Source organism: Antrostomus carolinensis, unplaced genomic scaffold (genome assembly GCF_000700745.2).
Source record: "Antrostomus carolinensis isolate BGI_N321 unplaced genomic scaffold, ASM70074v2 scaffold22047, whole genome shotgun sequence".
Classification (NCBI taxonomy): domain Eukaryota; kingdom Metazoa; phylum Chordata; class Aves; order Caprimulgiformes; family Caprimulgidae; genus Antrostomus; species Antrostomus carolinensis.
In genome coordinates this window covers 8166-30000 of record NW_010328335.1, presented here as the reverse complement: position 1 = coordinate 30000, position 21835 = coordinate 8166, and the positions used below count along the sequence as shown (strand labels likewise).

The following is a 21835-nucleotide window of genomic DNA, read 5'->3' as shown; positions in this document are numbered from 1 at the left end:
CCCCCCCCCTCATCTCTGAAGGCTAAGACTTCAGAAGGAGTTGAAGTGAAGGACAGGTGTGACAAGACCATATCATATGTCTTCTTTTGAATTATCTTAACTCCTTTCTATCTAGAATAAATGAAGTTGTGCCACGGGCTTTGTTAAACTTGTAATGTGTGTAGTCATTCCCTCTACACCTCTGCACTGCCACCACTACAATCCAAGCTTTTTGTTGTGGCCTATCATGGCCTTTGGCATTAAGAACTAGATACCTAAGTGGATACAGAAATGATTCAAACCTGCCCTCTAATCTGTTAAACCAATCTCTAGAAAGCAGTCTTAAAGTATAGTTGTTCATAGCTGGTTGATAGTGCCTTGCATAGATCAGAATGGCATTTTTTTTCCTGTGTGTTTCCTCATCTCCAGTACATTACCCAGAGAAATACACAATTCTGTTAGGTGCTGAAGGGCTTGAACATCAGAACTACAGGTCTTCAACATTACATCTCTGTTAACATAATAGTAATTGCCCCCCTCAAATAAGTAGCACCTGGTCCGACTCCTTTTCTTGGTAAAGGAAAAACAGGCAAAGGTTAGAAAGCAGCAACATGTACTGGAAGAAGCAAGCAGTAGTTACTGAGCAGATCAGAGACAGGATCAAAGGTATGAGACTACTCAGATCTTCAGTAAAAACTTACGGATCTTGGTTCAACTGAAGGGGTAGTGCCCTGACATCAAATCAGGACAACCATCAAACCATACCTTGTAAATCTGTACCAACAGCACAACTGCTTCAAAAGGCTGGAGATCGGAGACATTTACACACACAGGTTGCGCTATATGGCTTAGAAGTATTACTGTAAATACAGAAGGTGCTAAGCAATACTGCAAGAAGCACACATGGCAGACATATGGAATACACTAACAAATATGCAAAAAATCATTTATTTCTGAGAAGCACTTTAATACACAAGTTGTACATTTCATATCAAGAACTCATTCCCCCAGCTGACAACTGGATCATCTTCCCTGTTGGGAAGTGTAAATTACAAAATGTCCAAAAGACTGAGGTTTCCAAATACTTTGCTAAATACTGCATGCACAACACTGCTTGTATAATTAACTGCAGTTCTTTCAGCTGGTGAAGGAAACCAGGCATCAGCTAGCTCCTCTTACCACTGATGATAAATTAATAGGCCTAACTTCTTTCCAATCCTTCCAACCACTTTTCAATTAGCAGTTATGGCTAAAGCAAGAGACTGACTACTTTTTATGTACAGTTACAGGGATATGTACAGGATGCGCAGAAATGTCTAACTTCCTGCCAAAGCCAGCAAGTTTCCTTAAGTGCTTTGCATGTTGCAAAATTTCAATTCAAAGTCAGAGTGCTGCATTAGTTCAGTTTTAGTCCTTTTAATGCTAGTGTTAGAACTTTCATGAATACAAACATAATTTGAAAACCAATCATATGGATAGTTAGCAGTTTAAGATCTTTCCTCTGAACTGCCCTATTAGTTTAATTTGAACAATGATTTTATGATTAAGGACATCAATTTAATTCTTTAACAAAATGTACCTTTATGTAGTTTTACTATCTGAACTCACCACGTTTATTATATTACTGCTATTCCTTTTGTGAAATTTCATACTAAAATTAGAAAACTTACTTTGGTATGATAGCTTTTTTTTTTTTTAAAAAAAAGGCAGGTGAATATTACTTTTTGGTTTTATGCAACACAAGTTTTGTTAGAACAGTGTTCCTAATGACACAAATTGTTCAAGGGTAAGAAATAAGAATTATACTACAAGTACATAGGCAACAAAATGGAAAGCTAAAGTTTTATGCTAGGCAACTGCAGAATTGTACCAAATTCAAATTTTGCAAAATGCAGAGTTCACAGACTTTTTGATATGCATTATATTGAATATGTTAGTTAAATACTACATTAGGAAAACTATTTTCAGCAAAAGAAGGAAAGTGCAAGTAACAGTTCTTTACATTTCTATCACATTGACTCTAGAAGTATGAAGGTTGATTTTGTCATTGGCATCTTCCAGGTTCAGTTGACCAAAAAAAAAAACCCAAACAAAAAAAACTCAGGGCTGCTGCTAAAATACTACTGCCTTTTCTCACAAAGTTGTTCTTCATGTATTAGAGAGAATATACAGATGATTTGAGAGAGCTGTTTGATAAAGCATAGTATGTATATCTACAGGTTTTCTATTATAAGGCAAGTCTTAAAAGCAGGGATACACATTTTTGTCAGTCAGACAAGCAATGAGTCTACTACATCCTTAGAAAGCGTGTCCAAAAATACTTTACTTGCTTCAATAAATCAATAGTTGCAGGAAAGGCAGCTAAAAGACTTGCTTCTTTTATGTTTACATTAAGCTAAAATCCTCTTGCCAGACTGACATTACTACAAATTAGACATTTTTAGGGGATCACTGCAAATTCTTCAAGGCATCTGACAAAGACCACTGCAAGAAAAGTACACAGTGTGGGATTTCAAGTAGCAAGTGAGAAGTTTCAGGCTAAAACTTGGACAACCAGATAGAACAAAGGGTTAAAATCTAACCACAGCCTTAAAAAAAAAAATACACAAACAAACAAAACACTAAAGCAACAACTGAAACACTATGGTTGTGTCAAAGAATTAGCAAACAGCAACGCATCTTTTACAGGCAATGCTGTCTACACAAACTTACATTATATCCACCCACCCTTAGTAAGAATCTGTGATTCTGAGTTGATGGCAGGACCCAAAAAATCCAACATCAAATAATGGTCTCCTTCTGGTAAAATCTGGAAAGCTACTGCCAATACTAAATTCAGCAATCCATGTATACACAGGCTACATGGTATTAGTAAAATGTCGATATAACAGAGAATGCATGTCTAACCTTTGGAAATTATTTTAAGCCTGTACATAAACTTACACTTTAGTCCAGTACTCCCTGCCCTCATTTTACCTTGAGTCTTGAAGTTCACAAATTCTCTGGAGTAAGGTCAGTTCTGTGGTACTGACAGAAAAAGCTGTCCTCTAAATGTACTAAATTTTCCCCCATTTGCAAGGAAAGACCACGAGCATTGTTTCGATTACCGCTGCTACACCTAAATATTGCTTTCAAATATGCTTCCAGTTCAGTTCTTTAAGCCAAAAGCCAATGACTTGTGACACAGCTGCCAGAGATGGCACCGAGCTACACTGTGACTGCAGCACAAGGTGGTGTTACTGCGAGGCTGGGAACAGGAACGCTCTGCCACTGAGGGAAGAAACGGTTCCAGGATGGCAAGAGCAGTAGCCAGTACCTCACAAGGCAGCAAGAGCTCAGTGGTGCTTGGGGACATCTCCCTGTCCATAGGACTGTGCTTCAGTCCTACTGAATTTTTATCAGCATTCTCAAGTTCCAGTCTGATAAAGCACAAATCTGGCAAATACTCCCTCTTACAAGACTGTAATTATTGTGTTTCAGTTTAAACAAAGTGATTGGCACTAAAACAATTTACCATCAAATATGATACAGACAAGGCACGCGCTCATCATCAGATCAAGTGTATCCCACCGTGTGCAATTAAAAGTAACCAACTTCTTACAAAGTACTTTAAAAACAAGCAAGTGAGCTTTGTGCCACCAACTCAGATTAATTTTAAGGTGCTATGAAAGAATTAGAGCTCATTTAATTTCTACAAATAATTTTCTGAATTGTAACAAAGTAAAAAAATCCGTATGAAAAGGTATACAGGGGTATCTTCTGAAATAACTAGTTACATACAAGTGCAAGCTACAATTGGATATAATCCCCATTTTGAGATTTTAAATTAAAGACTTTGTAACATTTTTTTAACAATTCCCATGGATTGCCTTATTGCTGACTGCTTGCATTTTTCCCCTCTTCTACAGCAGTCAATATAGTTGAGGGTTCTTTTGTTTGTTCACATGCTTATATAAGCGCCAGTGGTATTGGCAACAATATTCTCAGTAGTGTAAACATGCTTCTGCAGCAATAGTTTGCTTGTGTCAGCTCCATAAAAAAAAATAATGAAAGAACATTACAAACAGTTTTAAAATGAGACTCTGAGGTACGTGGCACGGATAGCACAGAATAAATGCACTGAAGAAGCCTTTGTCCAAGCTGCCATACAATTCTCTTAAACCTAACTTCCTAGCTTTTTCTTACTGCAGTCCCCCAAAATAGGACTACAACTTCTCCAAAGTCATTGAGTTCAGAGTGGCTTTACACAGAACATGTCCACTACACAGGCCTTCAGTCCACTCCTGCAAGCTCCCTTCACTAACAGCTATATCATCCACCCACATGTGGGCTTGGGAAGCATTTTTACACATTCTGCATAAAATGACCACTGCAATGCAAAATTCACACTGAAACATGGGGAAAAAAAAAAAAAGGTTGATAGCCAAAGCAGCTCTAATAACTATTCTGCTAAAAAGTAACACTACACTCTTCTTTCTTCCCTTAAAAAGGTTGCTTAGGTTGTTCAGAATCCTGTATTTTCTTTTGCTTTCAAGATATAACTATTTGTTTTCCTTTAGAATAACAACTGTGTGGATCACAGTGTCAAGGCAAGTTTCAGCAGTTCTGCTAATCTGCTGTAGGCACACATTGATCACAAAGTGGGTTATACACCAAAAACGTTGACAAACTCAGAACAGAGACAGTAAGAACAAGTTATGTTATACACTCTAAGATCTGGCAAAAATCAACTATTAAAACATTGTTGCACTTTGACACAGCTTTACATTAATGCTTCTCTTCAGGAATTTCAAGACTTGCCAGCCTTTGGTGTGAATAGTTCAAAGGACTGAAAGAAATGTTGGGGTTTGTACCAAGTCTATCCTCTCAGCCCACTACGTTAAGTTGCCACATACCAGCTGCTCTTTGGTGACTGCACATAGGCGGGCACTCCTGCAGGAACACAAGCCAATCTCCTCTCTTTCATATGAAGGTGGGGTGGTGAGAAAGAAACAGGGGTGGGTCCTAGAGGCAGGAGAGGAAAGCAGAAAAAGGAGGGAATTGGTTTGAGGAAGACACACACGTAGTAGAGAACGAGAAAGAATTCACAGTACAGACTTTAGAATGAGGGAGGAAAGCAAATTTTTGTTTTAAAAAAATTAAGAGCCTGCCTTAAAACATTACTTGAAATCCTGCTTCAACTACCCCAAGAACCAGTACTGCAGAACTGCAATAGTTTTCTCACAGACTGCTAAGAAGCAACAAGCGCAGAAAGGATTCTCTGGTTCCTTATTCTGACACCCACTGTGAATTCTTGTAATCTGTTTCATCTCTGTGCATCCATTAATTAGCAACTGAGGCAGGGTAGTCTGAAGCATCCAAGCTGAATTTTCTGCAGTAGACAAACATGAAAGCACAGAACAGAAAGAGGCAGCTGCAGGGAAAAGCATTACACTGATGAGCACTTAAAAACCATTTTTTTTTTAGGACAAAGAAATAACTCCCAGACACAGATGACTGCCTTACAGCATGAATTAATTCTACTGTTGGCAGTGACAGAAGTACAAACAGTGAAGATTTACTTAAATTAATTCATTTTGTGATTACAAAAAAAAAAAAAAGTAATTTTCCTCTATAAAATAATTTCCTTAGGATTTATACCTACTGAAATACAGATGTAGCAACACTGGAGCGATGGACACCTTGCAACATTCTCCTAGCTTTAAGATGACACGTAGTATACTTGCAGCTTTCTTCTTCACTGGCACCTGTTGTTTGCACTAAACTTATCAGGTAAAAAATAAATGTGGCATAGAAGTTATCTTTCTAACTGCCAACAGACATGAAGGATACATAAACCAATGAACTATTTAAAACACAGCACACTGTATTACACATATAATTAGTTTTTCATTTCAAGTTTATTAAAACTTTAGCAGTACAAATGATCCAGGTTTTAGATTATCAAAAGACCAAACTGAAGTCCACATCTTAAAAAAGGCGTTCCCCAAAATGTCTCTAAAACTTTGAGACGATGGAAACATTAAGTCCACAAACTCATCCGTGCCTGTCGTCATCTGTTCCAGGACTTGTTTCATGATCAGACTTTTTGTCCTTACTAGGGGCATGATCTCTTTCCTGACTCTTTGATTTTTGGTTTATTTCTTTTTCTGCTGAGGATCTGGTCTTTTCCTTTTCTTTACTGCTGCGCGAGTATGACTTTTTTGATTCTCTCTCTTTGCTACTTGGTCTCTTTTTTGAGTCTGGACTTCTATCCTGATCTCTACTAGACTTCTTGTCTTTACTGGATTCAGGACTGCTACTTTCACGGCTTTTTGAACGCCTCTTCCTTTGGCTTTCAGTATCATTCCTCTTATATGAGCTTCTACTGTCTCTATTTGAATACCTCTCTCTGTTTCTGCTTTGACTTTCCTCCCTCTCTGAGCTCCTTGATGCTCTCCTCCTCCTATTTTCCCTTCCTCTGTATTTATCTGGTGTACCTCTCCGTTCTCTGCTTCTTGATCTTCCTCTTCTTCTTGTTTCTCTATCTCTATTCCTTGAATAGTCTTTACTTCTACTGCGATCTCTATCTCTGCTTCTTGATCTTCCTCTCCTACCCCTATCTCGGCTTTTGCTTCGATCCCTTGTTCTACTGCTGGAACTATGTTTTCCTCTAGCATGCTCACGCTCTTTGCTTCTTGACTTACGTTTCTCCCTGTCTTTACTCTTCCTATGGTCTTGTTCATTACTTCTTGAGCCTGCCCTTTTACTTCTCTCCTTGCTCCGACTTCTTTCTTTATCTCTCCCTCTAGAATCATAGTGCTTTTCTTTTTCCCTACCTTTCTCATGGTCTCTCTCTTTGCTTCTTGATCTCACTCTCTTTTCATCATGTCTACTGTGCTTAGAGTCTCTTTCTTTACTTTTTGATTTCTCTCGGCTTTTACTATGGCTTCTAGATTTAGCTCTTTTCTTGGCCTTGCTTTTATTATGCTTGTCATCTTTTTCTGAATTCCTTCTTGTCTCCCTGTCTTTACTGCTGGATTTGTGATCTTTTTTCTTCTCCTTTTCCCCTCTTCTGCTTGGACTTTCAGAAACTTGTCTGTGGTCTGATATTTTTCTCTCTTTTCCTCTTCCCGGGCTTTTTTGATTATCTTTCTTGTTTTCATTTATTTCACTCCTTGGAGAGAGAAAGATACAATATTGTAAGTATTTTGAATCCCCTCCACTCTGAAAAGTTAAGTCAGAAGGGAGACAGTTCCACAACTGAAACATAAATCACATTATGTCATCTATAATAGTAACAACTATATGCTTACAGTAGAATGATTAAAATCAGACACCGTTAAGCAATGGGATAACCAAGTCAGTGCCATGGTTTTTTTGGAAGTAACTGTCACTGAAAATCTAAGATGACAGATATTACTTTCAATATATAGAAAACTTTCAATGCATATACTCTAGAAAGAAATAATCTTACTTGTCCCCTTTTATCCATCTTTCTCCACTAGACACTCTCATTCTTTGAGCTCTTTGCATTTCTTGCCTCCAATGTGGAGGAGTTTCACTGCGTCTGAATCGATCTCTTGACCTGGATCTGGAAGGTGTCCGATAACGCTTGAAGGGAAAAAGATAAAATTGGGTTAAGTTTGGATTTCATATGCCATGATAGCTAAGTAAAACTTATCCCTGGCAGTCAATTCTACATAGCACCTAACATGACACTTCACATGTATATACCAAGTTTACATTGACAAGTTAATAACTTACTGAAAAATATATTCGACATTCAGCTAAAACAGGAATAAAAAATGTCTGATTAAGTAACTATTTTTAACATAACTTCTGTTTCAGGATTTTTGTACTCTGCTGAGAGGTCTTCTCCTGTTGCTTTTAATTAGCACAACTGCAACTCACTTTTCTAACAATGAAAATTCTTCTTAGCTTTGACAAGCAACATGAAAACAGTACTTCACACTTATCTCTTTAAGGTTTTTACTAAAAATTTGAAGGATAAAGACTTCTGTTACTAAAAACATTTGCTACAAGCAGTGCATAGCATATGGCTTCACAAAATCAGAAGAACCAATCTGCCAGCTCCCCCCTGCCAAAAAGAGGGGAAGTCTTCCCCACATTCCTGGCACTGATGTTATATAGGTTCTGGTGTTCACTAGAACTCTTTTTGAGTGAATTCCATTCACTGACTCACAGAATTCTACATTAAGACAAAGAAAGCATTTTTTGTTTGTTTTTTTCTCCCCCTCTCCTTCAAGTAAACTTGTATGCAAACCGAAAATTAAATTAATTTTCCTTGTTGTCTTCCTTCAAGCCTTAGTCCCCAAATCAATTATTACTGTAAATCCTACCTTTTTTAAAAAAAAAAAAAAAATCAACCATCCTAATGAAAATGGTTAGTAACACCAGCAGTAAGACTGTGCTACCACCCTGTTTATCTCGGGGAACAGATTGTAAACATTTACCCTTGGTCCTCTTCCTTTTATCTTCCTTCCAGATCTGGTCACTAACAGCCTCCTCTGGTATGCTGACTGCGAATTCGATAGATTACTGCAAAGAATTTTAAAAAAGTTATATTGTTTATAACATCAAAAAATAAGGAAAGATAAAATAAAACCAATTTTTAAACCTTTTCAGAAATTAAACTAAATGAAAACACACATTTAATTTTATTATCAGTGCAGACAGTAACAACCACACAGTAAAAACTTCAGATTTTGTGACCACAAAGTATTTTACAAGATTTCCAGGTTCTTCCATTTTTGAAAGAAGAATAACTATAGATTCAGATTGGACAATTCCAATAAATTCCAGATGAAATGGCAGTGTATTTTCTTTTTCTTGAATCAGTCATTGTAAATTTTTAATTCACTAAAACCATTTTCAAAGACTAAGCCTTTGTTCTAGGACAAAGACAACAGGTGCCAATAAACTGAATAATCCATTTCTCATCCAGCAGTGCTCACAACGTGGAACTATGTAATAGGGAAAGGACTCACTTAACATAAGAGTCCTAAAACAGTGACATGACCATACATACCACTGTCAGTGCGTAGCTGGACTCAAGATCTTGAGATCTATTACCTTTCTCTTTCCTTCTCTCTGCTTTTCCTCTCTTTTTCCTTCTCATCTATTTTAGGAGGACTTTTCCTCATCAGGAACCGGTTTTCAGGTACAGGAGGAATTTCTTCAGGACGGACAGTAGATAACGGCTGTGCTTCAGGGTTTTCATCTTCACTTTCACTGGATGAGCTTTATTTTTTTATAAAAAATGAGGAAAAACCATTCAATTTATTTAAACAATTCAGAAATTCTCTTCATTCAATACACAATGATACCATAAGAAAGTCACGAAACAGCTCTTTCAGAAGCAACTTCTTTTTTTTTCCCTTATGATGTATTTGCTCCAAAATAACTGCTCCAAAATAACAACTACAGCAGATTTCTGACGAATATTTTTTATCTATGAATTCCAATGGTGCAACACTGAACATACATTTACTTTCTATTTAGACAGAGCTTTTTATAAGCTTGTATATGGAAACAGATTGTCTACCAAACTTCAAAATAAATACTTACTTCACTAGTTACAGAACATTATTCTGTACTTACAGGACAAGAAAGTGGTACTGTATGGTGTACGTGTAACAAAACAAAATCTCTGAATTTACCTTTTCTTGCTTTTCTTTCTCTTTTTCTTTTCTTTCTTATGTTTCTTGGAATTTTTCTTGTGTTTCTTTTTTCGTTTTTTAGATTTCTCTTCTGAAGCACTCTCAGAATCCGATGATGAATCAGAAGATGATTCTGAATCACTTGAACTTTCTGAGTCACTAGATGAGGAAGACGACTTTTGTCTTTTCTTTTCTTCTTTCTTGGCTTTAAGACAGAATAGCAGACACATTTTAATACCAAACACTTCTAAATAAATCTAAGAGAAATCAACTTATCTATTATCTGCCTAAGCTTCTTATAATTGTGTCATGAGACTACTTCATCAAAATATTTAAGAACAAATTGAAATTTTGGAGACAACACTGTCCCAAGCACAAAAAAGGGAATGTCTAGGAATATGTAAGTAATTTCCAACATTTTTTATTTATGAAGCTCTGAAGTATCAAATTTATACTGTCAAGAACTTGTAGAATTGTGTAAGTTTTCAGATCATGTTTTATACAACATAAGCTACATACGAACAATTATTTAAAATTTATTTAGAAAGTATTTATAAAAAAAAATTCTTTGGCTTCATGTTTAACCTAACTTCATATAAAATCTATTCAAATTACAAATGAGAAGTTTTGCAACAGAAAATAAGTGGCATAGACTAAACTGATTATTCATTGAATCTAGCTCAGAGGGAAGATTCAAATAACTGACCTTCCTGCTAAGTGAAACTATGTTCAGAAAACAGTCCTAATCCTCCAGCTCATCATGTATTGTTTGGAGTTTTTTTGTTTGTTTTAGATTTTTTTGTTTTTAACAGAAAGACACAAATAACTTACTAACCATCTGGTATGAAAAGGAACCCTGCTAAAGAGCAGACTAGTCCTCAACTACCTATTTCACCATTTCTCATGTGGCTGCCAGAGCTGCAAACCAACAAATTACTGTCAATCTGGTATTAGTCTGACAGGAAATAATCCAAGAACAAACATACCTTTTAATGCCCTTTAACTAATCTGAGACCTAGTTAAACTATTAGAAGTGATGCAAGTATTATTTCAGAGTCACACTAATTCGAATAAATGTACATATAATAAAAAATGTACCATAAAAACTTCACTAAAGGAGGTCTAGGCTTCTGAGCTATGATGCTTCAGGTAAATCAGTTAAATAGTATGAATATTCTTCAAATGTGTTATGAAATTCATATCAGGCTATTGTCCAGAAAATGAAAAGCTCTATCCAGAAAATGCAGAAGAACACACTGGTTGTTTCCAGACTGCTGTAGTTGACTTTCCTAATTAGCATCAAATATTATTTTACTTTGCCATTGCAAATTGCAAAGATAGCCCATCATTCACTACACAACATACTACAGGAACAGACAGAAAAAACAGAACCTTCATAATTAAACAGAAGGAAAATGCACCAAGAACAAATACTGGTGTCCAAACAGCCTGTTTCCTTGTCACAGCAAATAATCCATATTTCAGGAGAACATCTGTTAAGACCTTAGAACATGCTTCAGATCAGAGACAGAAATTGATTTTAAAATCGTTTATGAATCCTAGCTGAAAATATTAGCCTGTTTTTCAAAGCTTTTAATAGCTTGCTCTGTCCAAAGAATTCATGGTTTACAAAGATATCATCTGACCTACATCAACATACAAGCAGTTTAAATACAGCGTCCCACCCCCTGCTCTTCTGCACAAAAGAGGTAAGGGAAAACATTTGACACCAAAGACAGGATTATGACTGTGTAACCTGTAAGCATCTGAAAACTATTCAGACACAGAGAACACAACGTTTTCACACAGCAGAAAACAAAGATGTCTCCCTGAATAGCCTAAGATTTTTTTATTTTCTATAAAAGACAGAGAAATTCAACTGCCTAGTGTAGCCAAGCATTTCTTCTATTGGCTTCCACTTGTGCCCAATAAGATGACACAATCTGTACTTAGCTATTGTGTATCAGTCATTGTTATTAACTAATTAAGGCAAGTAATTAGAGAAACTCTTGTTAAAAAAAAAACAGGTAAAAATATGTTATGATAACTTTCCTATTAGATGGTTTTTTTGCTTGCTTTACAGAAATAAAGTCCTTTTGGGTATTACAATTTTGCTCAAGTGTCAGAAGCTAAAAGATTTCAAGAACTCCAAAGAATTGCAGGTTATTAACCAGCTTTTTACTTATTAACAGTCTTCATTTTGTACATATGGATGGGAGGACAAATTCCACTTCAGAATTTCCTACTAGCAATCTTGGATCACACACCACACTTAGAAGTGTCCAGAAAAAAAGTTAAAGTGGCAGCAGTACCAAATACTAAGACATATCTATCAACAGCTATTCAACTTCTGGCATGCAGTTATTTAAAAAATGAATTATTTTAATAAAATTAATATTATAAACACTAATATTAGAGATCTGAAGGGAACAACAAAAAAAAAGAAGGCAATACTCATGTAGATCATGCACAGAACTTGAGGCAGAGGAAACACTTTGATGAAGAGTAGATCTGGTAACTGCCCTTCTGAAAACACAAGTGGCTATTTAATGGAACAGTGCATCAATTTTTTTAATTATCAATGTTAGAGTCTCCAACTGCTTAGCAGGTATTACTGAGCTGACTGACTTGAGAGAGTTAGCAGTAGATACCTGTAGCTGCAATCATGTGAGCTCAATGTGGAAATTCTCAAATTCAACACGAACTTCATCTAATTTTTGCAAAACTGTATGATGGGAGGTAGCAGTTTTCCAAGGATGATCAAAAGCAATACAACTTACATAAAACTCCTTGCTAACTGGTCAGAGAAGAGAATAAAAATGAGTCTTGGGGATAACAAGTTTTAGTACAATACTTAGGGATACATTATTGGTAGTAACAAGCTAGTACTTCCTACCAACTTTTCACAAGAAAAAAAATTCTCATTTGGGCTAGAATGATAAAAATCAGTGAGGAGACATCCACAGTTGTCCAAAACACATTTCTAGCTGCACATCAGGCAGCTTCTTTATGACAGATGATGTGCTGTAGGAACTTCCTATCACCTCTTGAAAACTGGACATAACCAGTTATGCTTTAGAGTAGCAGAGTTAAGTGCTTTGCTGGATGTATTACACCAACTGCAGAGATGGACCATTATGGGTTCCTAATAGAGAAGAGAGTCAGCATTTCTCAGAAAAGCAACAGGTAAGCTCTCATTCACAGCCTATTAACTTTTGTTCTGTGTATAGTTATTAAATGTAAACTAGTGAAATCTCAAATATATGAAGTTGTCATATTTTACTTCCGTCAATTCATCTTCTCATTTACGGTATCTTGCCCAGAACACCTTCTGGCTGTAGACTGCAATGTGTTGATATTCTAGATCCATCAGCAGCCTTCAGTATTGTTCCAATGTTTTCATGACAATACCCTTAATGAAAACTAAGGCAGTACTCTTCTTTATCTTCAGCAAATTAGCTGGTAGTGCTAGATCATCTATTTAAACCAACAGCTCTTTTGTAGCAATCCAGTATCCTACTCTGTCAGGTCTCCCATTCAGAATACAGCGATATACAGTGGTGAAACATTTCCTCTTCACACTGACGCAGAACACTCACTTCCAAAAAAATCGGCCAAGTCAAAAGATCAGGATGACAGCAAGCTAGCTGGGGCTTAATTCAGGTAGTGGTGCATCAGATCCATGGTGCAGGAAAAACTCAGCGGAAACAGCTAAGTACAGCATCTTGGCCTCTCTTTGTGGTCACACTCTTCATGGATACTTTTTTCTCCTTCCAGTGTTACTGGATCTCCACACTGGTACAGTAGATTAAATTTAATCCCATTGCACTAAATGGCATTAATTTTTCAGATTAGCATCACAGACACAAGTCACACCTGTATGACTTCTAGAGTGACTTTCTTCATGGTGTTTTCTATGTGTTTATTCACAAGCCTCATTCGATATGGAATAATGAAAGCCTGACAACCAACTGAACCACATCTATACTTCACAGATAATATTAGTCTTCTGGTCATTTCTGGATGAAGTATAAACTAGCAAGCTGTCTTACATATTTAGGACAGCATGCTGATGGAAATCAGCTGGTTCTCATCGTGTTTTTAGCGCTTCTTGCAAAATACTTCCAAAAGACAGGTCTCATTACATTTTTTATTTTCCTTGTTGGTCCAGACTAAAATACCTGGTCTCTTTTCTCAAACGTTTGCTCAACACCCTTATTAAAGCACTACATTTAATAAAAAGTCTCTGTAATATTTTATATCAGTTTTAGATTATCTAAATACATATACATTCAGAGAGTATAACAAGTACTTACTTATAAAAGAAAACTGAAATTTCTGAATTAATTTCAATCAAAGGAGCCTAGTGACACCCAAACAAAAAGAGGAATCTCACCTGAGCTCTAAATACCATGAACAACAAAGTAATAAAAAGTTAACTGATTTCTAAGTCCTAAGAAACTTCCAAATGCTTCTTATATATTCAACACTTTTGGCTTTTCCTCATTCAAAAAACCCACTGTATTGCACTATAGTGTTTCCTACATACCTTCACCTTCAGGTAAAACAAGATGTCTCCAAGTTCAGTTTCAGAAATGTCTGAATAAGGCATCAATAAATGCAGTTATTTCTTATATTTTCTCCCTCCTGCATCTCTTTTAATGTGTCAAAAACTATCTGTGACAGCTTTATCTGCATTCTTGTAATAACTTTAGGTACGTTATAGTTACTACTTTAAATGATACAGCATGATGATCCCTATCACAGTTCCTACCAAACATGCATCCTGGGCTTCCTCTAATAAGAGTCTTCAGAGTGACAGCAACATCTTAGATTGAGCCTTATTTTGTAAGATAAGCAGAATCCTATCTCCAATATCATGTTCAGCTCTGGAATGGCATAGCAGGGCATCCCTTCCAGAAAGAAAAGCAGGCTCTGTCATATTCCTGTTCAAGAATATAGTTTATAGTAACTTATAAAAGATTATCTGCTGAATGGCAATTTCAAGCTTTTCTACTCTAAGTGTCTGTTCTGAACTTGAAATAAGTTCAATACCTGCAAAAAAAGCAGCAGTTATCAAATAACATCAGACTGTGATCAGTCTTCTTAACTTTCTATGGGATAAGTGCCTGCCAGCTTTGTACTAAAATTTAGCTAAATATAAGGAAATCCAAGACAGAAGAAGCTCTGAAGAAAGCATATATGATGTTTCGCTAAGATCTTCTGCATCAACACCTTTTAAGTTTTCCAGAAGACAAACTGTACTGCAATGTTATTCACCTTTTCATCAATTGCCCCTCCATCCATCACAAGTAAGTTTCTAAATATTTTTATAAGCCACCAACAGGGAAGAAAATGAGCAAAATTACCTCACAGTTTGCATCTGTGTAAATGTACAGTTCAACTTTACCTTTGGATTTTGGAATTAACTCTCCACAACTCAGTATGCGTACTTCAGCATATGGTTTACTAGACGCATCTGTTTTCTGGTTTTCTATTTCTCTCACAACTTCCTGACCTGAGATGACTTGTCCAAAAACAACATGATGTCTGAAGAATTTAAACAAAAGTAAGAATTCTTAGTACTTAATTTTCTCAAGGCACTTCCCAGAACATAAGAAAATAAGAGATATTTACCCATCTAAATGAGGCGTAGGTTTAGTTGTTCTGTTGTTTCCAGATTTTAATTTAAAGAGAAAAACAAATTTAGTATTAATGGAAAGCAGTAAGCATTTGAAACATGTCATACACACATATGAAGGTGAAAGTTATTTTGAGTGAACTAATAAAATTGAACAAAACTAATGTATATTATTTTAAGTCTGTGTAGAGTTAACGGTATTTAATGTTTTATACATTAAACTACCTATCCAATTCATTACTTCGATTATCACATACTACTGAACAAACAAAAGAGCAAATACTTTTTAAGAAAGCATCCTCATATAGGATATAATGAGTATTCTATTTATTAAATTATATAAACACTACAAGGAACAGATATAAAAATTAAGGCAACTGTCTCAGAGCAGGAAAACTGCAAATAACCTTTTATACATTAGAAAATAATCAGAAATCAAATGAAGAAAAATAAATTTGTATAAACAGATTATTTGACATAGAAATAAAACTGACTTTCAGCTTTCCCCTATACTAGCATTACTAAGGCATACAGATGTCAGTCATGGCATAAAAAAACCCCAAACCTGGGATAATTACAGTAACAATCAGTCAGAAATCCCAAAAGAGGGGTATAATGGTAAGTGACATCCACAACTCGGCATACAAATTAAGGTCATGAAACGTGGGTAAGAGTGATGTATTTCAAGATTGTTTTCTTTAGATAAATTAGATTTAAGTCTACTGTAATGTATTTTAAGAATGTAAACTTTAACTGTAAATAAGACTCTATTGGAAAGTTGTTCTGTGACAAAAACCACCCTCTACTACTTTAGAGAACCCACAGAGCCCTTTTGCTTCCTTCCAGACAACACTTCTTCGAAGAAAGTGATAAGAGTTCTACAAGCAACTAAAAGGTTTGCTTTATCGCCCAAGTTAGAACACAGCTACTGAAAACTACCAAAAACTCTTTTGCACATACAATAAACACGGAACACAAAAGTGATAAAAACAGTCAGGCTCCCTAAACAGCACATTAGGAAAATGGCTACTTCCATGCAACTTTGTGAAAAACCATCAGTTCTGGGTTTGCACAGGAGCTAGTCTTCACTACTTAAAAGGATTACCTTCACAGCTTACAGATGGCAAACATGCACACATTTTGGGACAGTGCAGTACTTACATAAAGAACTGTGAACCATTTGTATCTTTCCCTCGGTTGGCCATTGAGAGGAGAAATTCTTTGTTGTGCTTTACAGCAAAGCTTTCATCTAAAGAAAGTGCTTTCAGTTACTTTAATTATACCAGATATGCTTAGAGAAATGCTATAATCTAAGTAAACACATCCTTATTAAATAAATCTGCTAGTGACTTCAGTAAAACGTATTAAAAATAGATTCAAAAGAACAGCTATTTAAAAAATATATTATGCCTTCAATTCTAAATAATGCCATTTAATATGGAGAAATATGATTTAATGGTTTATAGCCTGAGAAAAAAATAAAAAATGGAGTATTCTTGTTCAAGAGATGTTTCCTACCAACATCAGCAGATACTTCATTTTAAGTTGTTGCTCTTTTTGTTCTGCACACGCTGATCATTGACTCTTTGGAGGAGAAGCTGGTTTTTAGCTGTGCATTAATTATTAAGAAACCCCTCGTTTTCAGGCAGTTTCGTTGTTTTACTATTTTTCAATACACATGGATATCCAGTTTGATAGCAATCCCAAACAACTTGTGTCTGTTAGACACGCAGTTGAACTTATCAAGCTGGCCACTAAGAAACTAAGTTTAACTTCAATGAATCCTACTTCTGACAAGTAAATAATTTTAACAGTCCAAACTAAATGTCAATGAAACTGTGAAATGTAATCACTATTCTTCATTTAAGACATCTGTAAGAGATTATCCATCTCCCTCCTTTCCCAAAACAGCATAAAGGCTGTTGGGGGATCCAAACTCATTGGACAAAGGAAGTTTGCTCAAGATTGTTTAGCTACAGATGGCAGGAGCAAGAATTAACAAAGAAGAAAAGTACGCTATCTGTAAGGCTTTGGTTTCACATCACACTGTCACTGGCCGGGAAAGGGACAGTCCCACTCACTCTCCAGTCACCTGTACAATTGCTGTCATAGCATCCACTGTCAACCTAATCCTATGGTGAGCTGCTTTAGGGATCCAAAAAAGCAAAAACTCCCAGGAATTCAGTTTCATACTGTGTCTGAGCTGAGCAGCCAGCTTGCAACTGCCAGAAAGTAGGTAGAGATTTTGCTCATTCTTACACCTACCCCAACTATACATTTCCTCAAACCCAGCTACTCATTTGTGTTGGTTCTGATGCTTGCCAAATTACTGAACTGGGTCCACCCACTACTATGGAAAGAAATACATTTTTTTGCTGCAATAGTCTTTGGGCATTTTAGCAAGCTGAACCAGCTGGCAGTTTGATCTGAATGAGAATCAGTGCAAGGCAAGATCTGCTCCCTCTTTTGGCAGTTGCAAACTATTGATTCAGTTCAAGGTCTGATATAAAACTGCAGCCTGACCCTACTAACACAGTAGATAATTCTTTTGATTCTTTGCTGCAAGCTCAAACAAGAAAGAATGTTAAAAGCAGCAGGGAGAAACATAAGCACTCCTGCTGGTGGCAGCTAGCCATCACATGGGTTTAGATGTAATACAAAAACTGCTCCAAGAAACACAGAGATGCTCCACTACATTCTGAACAAAACACAGGCTGAGAAACACACTGGAGTGCAGAAGAGGTACTTCTGCAACACTGACTGAAAGAAAAAAACAGGCCTGTGAGAAAACTGATGGCCTCTTTATCATTCCTCTTGGGTTCAGGAAAGCAGGGCTTTATGCTTTCTTTTAAACGAACATTTGCAAGGAAACCTGACTCCATCAAGCCTTTCTCCTTTTCACTGGAAGAAAAGAATCTCCAACTTTCAGCTAGCTGCTCAAGCCAAAAGTGTACGTTTAAAAACAGTTACAAAAATGTAAATCAAGTAAAACAGACAAATACAAAGGAGTTCAGTTTTAATTTTTAATTAGTTAAGAAGTAAAATAAATAAAATAACCTAAACTGGACAGCCAAAGGCCTCTAAGACCAGACAAAACCTCAAAAAAACCCCAATGGAATTCAGGTTCAAAGAACAGAGACCATAAAATGTAAAGGTGATTGTTTATAGAAATACCAACATAGAACAGACTGGATAAAACTCCTACCTTCAAAAAAGCCACCATAAATGGATTCTCCTCCCCTGCCATTTCCTTGAAAGAGCAAAAGTGACAGTCACAACTTAAAGAAGTGATTAAAAGAGTCACATTATGTGGAATGTGTTTCATTATATAAAATACTGATCCAACTGCATCCAAGTCACTGACATTATTCTTTGAGATATGCAAAGAAGGTCAAGACACATCTTCGTTTGCTGCTTTCAGAAGCAAATTTGGCAGACAAGAAGGTATTCTTTCATATATTCTGCTACAGTCTCCCTTTTTCCCTTGTTTCCCAGCAGATATAATATTTACCCTCACATTTAAACCTTTCAATAGAAAGTACTTTGTACTCTGAGTACCAAGATAATGGAGCAAAAGCATGTGTGCGCGCATGCACGCATTTAAGTTTATATAAGTTTATTGCATAAGTTTTCAGCTGAAGGTTCTTATGCAGAAAAAAAGGGGAAAGCAGTTGAATCACAGAATAATTAATATAAGTAAATGATGCCACACAGAACCCCTGCAATATTCTATTCCATACGCATCAAAGTGTTCTTCAAACATTCACATCATACCTTCACTGAAGTCACCTCCTTGGATCATAAAATCTTTCACAACCCTGTGAAACAGACAACTTTTGTAATGCAATGGCTTTTGGGTGGATTTTCCTGTACCCTTTTCACCTAAAGGAGAAGAGGAGGAACAAAACCAAAATTACTCTCTGTACCTGTAGAATCTCCGCTACAAAAAAAGTGCTACATAAGCGTTTAATCAAAATCATCTACTAAGCTCTGAAAAATTAGCTTGTGAGGCAGACATGTACCTCTAATACCAGTAAGAAACAAGCAGCAAGAAAGCAGAGCAGAAACCACCTTCTGTCTCTACAGAGCTCCTTGCTGACATTAGTATACAACTCTGGTTTCTTCCATGCGGACTGACTGAAATTAAACTGCCAGTTCAGGTTTCAGATACCTGGCATTGCTCAGAAGCACGCAGGAAACACTCAGATCTTCAGTTACAACATGGCAAGGTTAAGGTATCATAAAAGCTCATAACAAAAAACAAAGAGGCAGGGGGAAGGAGATTGAGTATCTTCTCACTCATGACTGTAACTACCATCTTCCTCCCTTACGTCAGCTCTGGTGCTCAAGACCCATAAGCAGACTCTCCGCTTCAGCTACAACACTACTTGAAGGCAGCCCTGCTACCCTCAAACAGATGAGGCCTCTACTGAGTTAGCAAGATGAATGGCTCACGGTGGGTCCTGTGAACGGCAGAGCCAACCTCACGGTAACAGCAAGGTAATCAGTGGGAGTATGTTGGAAGGAAAAGGTGCCAGCAAACCATTAGATTGTATCTTCCTACAATCCCATTCTGAGCTATTAAATTGGCAGCTTTTGTCAAGGGCAGTTGCCTCTGAACTTACCTGTAACAGACTGGTGCCTCCATATGGATCTGACTAGCTAGAGAAAACATTTTTTATAGGAACTTTGATAAATGTTAAGCTGTATCTGTTCCACTAACTTGGCACATGCCTAACGTAGGTATGCCAGGAAAACACGGAGCTGTTTATTCCTGTTTTAAGAAGACAGCATATACTTTTCAAAACTGACCCAAAAAAATGAGTAAGGAAAACAAATAAAATCAAAACTTGAATTAATTTGATGATGATCAATACCATAAACACCCTGTCCCCATATTTTCCTCAATATTCTTCCATATGTTAAAGCAAAGTAGTTTACCATCTGAATTTGATTTTGAATGTCAGCAACTAAGTATGAACTGAGTAGTACTTGTTCCTGACCTGAAAAGCTGTTCAAAGACTTAAAGTAAAAAATACAAAGCAGTAGCAGGGAATAACATCTTTATGCAATAAATCTGACCTTTGGGCAGTTGGTAGCAGATCAAGAATGACATGGTCACATGACAACACACAGCCATTAAAAAGAATCACTTTAAGGTTCAAATTTGTCAACAAATTTTGATAATTTGATTTTGTGCCAGTAAACCTAATGTCAGAGCAGATAATACCTACATTCCTGCAGACATCATGAATGGTGCACTAAATGTTCTATCTAACTTGACGTGAGTGTAATTATGCACCCACACCTGATTCAGATCATATTAGTACTGCTGAGTGATTCAGTATTAAAAGCTACAGAGACTTGACCTGAAAAATAACAGAGGTGGAAGGAAAGGAAGCAGAAAATGCTCAAGACAGAAAACATGTATGCTATTTACGTATTCACAAAATTATTCTTGTGATAATAAATTTAAATTTTGCTAAACTGTCAGTATTTTCAACAAAAGCATGGAGTCCACAGGACAATAATTCTGCTTGGAAATGCTTCCACGAGAGAATTTCCCCAGTATTTTGTTCAAGAAATAATCTGAATTTCAATAGGAATGGAAATCACCAGTCTCTATCAAAAAAGAAAAATTAAAATGAAGGAAAAACACCCCCAAACTAATGAATGCCAGCCATACCTGTAAAATACCCCAAAGTATCACAAGTCTGAAGAGTAAGTCTGCATGGCTGACCTCTTATTGGCTACCTTTCAAGACTGGATGAGGTTATATAATGTGAACAGTAGTATCTATGCTAGTAACAGGAAATCAGCTTACTGTGTCCTTATTTAAAGTTGATTAGTATATACTCCCTGCAACATACTAAGCCAAAGCCACAACTGCTTTGATGCTCATCAGATGTATGTGAGAGATCAGCTAAATCTCTAGAGATACCAAGAACCAATGTTTTACATACTTATTTTTATATGTAAGAAAATGTTAGCAAAAATAACATAGACATCACCATAGCTAACAAGGTATTACGTTAAAAATTATAAATAAAATTAATAATCTACAAACCTGTGCAAAGGCAGCGAAAATTCTCACATGTCTTTGGACACACATCTGAAAACAGTTCAAAGACCACTCTTCCAGCTAGAAAAACAACAAAAACCCACCATATTTATTATAAAGTTAACTGGTCTTTGTATTATTCTTATATATCTTATATGAATATCATGTTACTGAATGGATATTTTAATTTTCTTACCTGGTACATTGTTGATGGCTATGTCAAAAAAGCAACGAGGTCTCTGCACCTTTACTCCCATGGCTTCAAAAGTTTAAATACTGTAAGTAATAAAAATAAAATTTTGTTGTTCCTTTTGTGTAGTGAAACTATGTGTAAGGCAATGTAGAAGATTTTACAAAAACAACAAAAACTGCAGAAAAGCAAACCTTCAAAAGAACCAGACAAACACAAGCATTTTTAAAGTGTCAGAAAACACCAAGTATTTTAAGTCACTTTCATGTTTTGTAGACCCAAATGAGAGATTTTATTCACGT

The 21835-nt window shown here is 36.2% G+C and overlaps 1 protein-coding gene across 1 annotated transcript; it reads right to left on the bottom strand.

Annotated features, from left to right (window-relative positions):
* Nucleotides 1-5870: 5870 nt before the first annotated feature.
* Nucleotides 5871-21620, bottom strand: PPIG (peptidylprolyl isomerase G). The gene is made up of 12 exons (XM_010172226.2): nt 21540-21620; nt 21350-21424; nt 19057-19164; nt 18488-18532; nt 16444-16531; nt 15279-15308; nt 15052-15191; nt 9642-9846; nt 9055-9222; nt 8436-8520; nt 7436-7572; nt 5871-7135 (listed from the first exon to the last, which is right to left on the bottom strand). Exons 1-12 carry the CDS (start codon nt 21598-21600, stop codon nt 6016-6018), a joined length of 2262 nt encoding a protein of 753 aa, XP_010170528.1. The 5' UTR covers nt 21601-21620; the 3' UTR covers nt 5871-6015.
* Between the last annotated feature and the right edge of the window lie 215 nt (nt 21621-21835).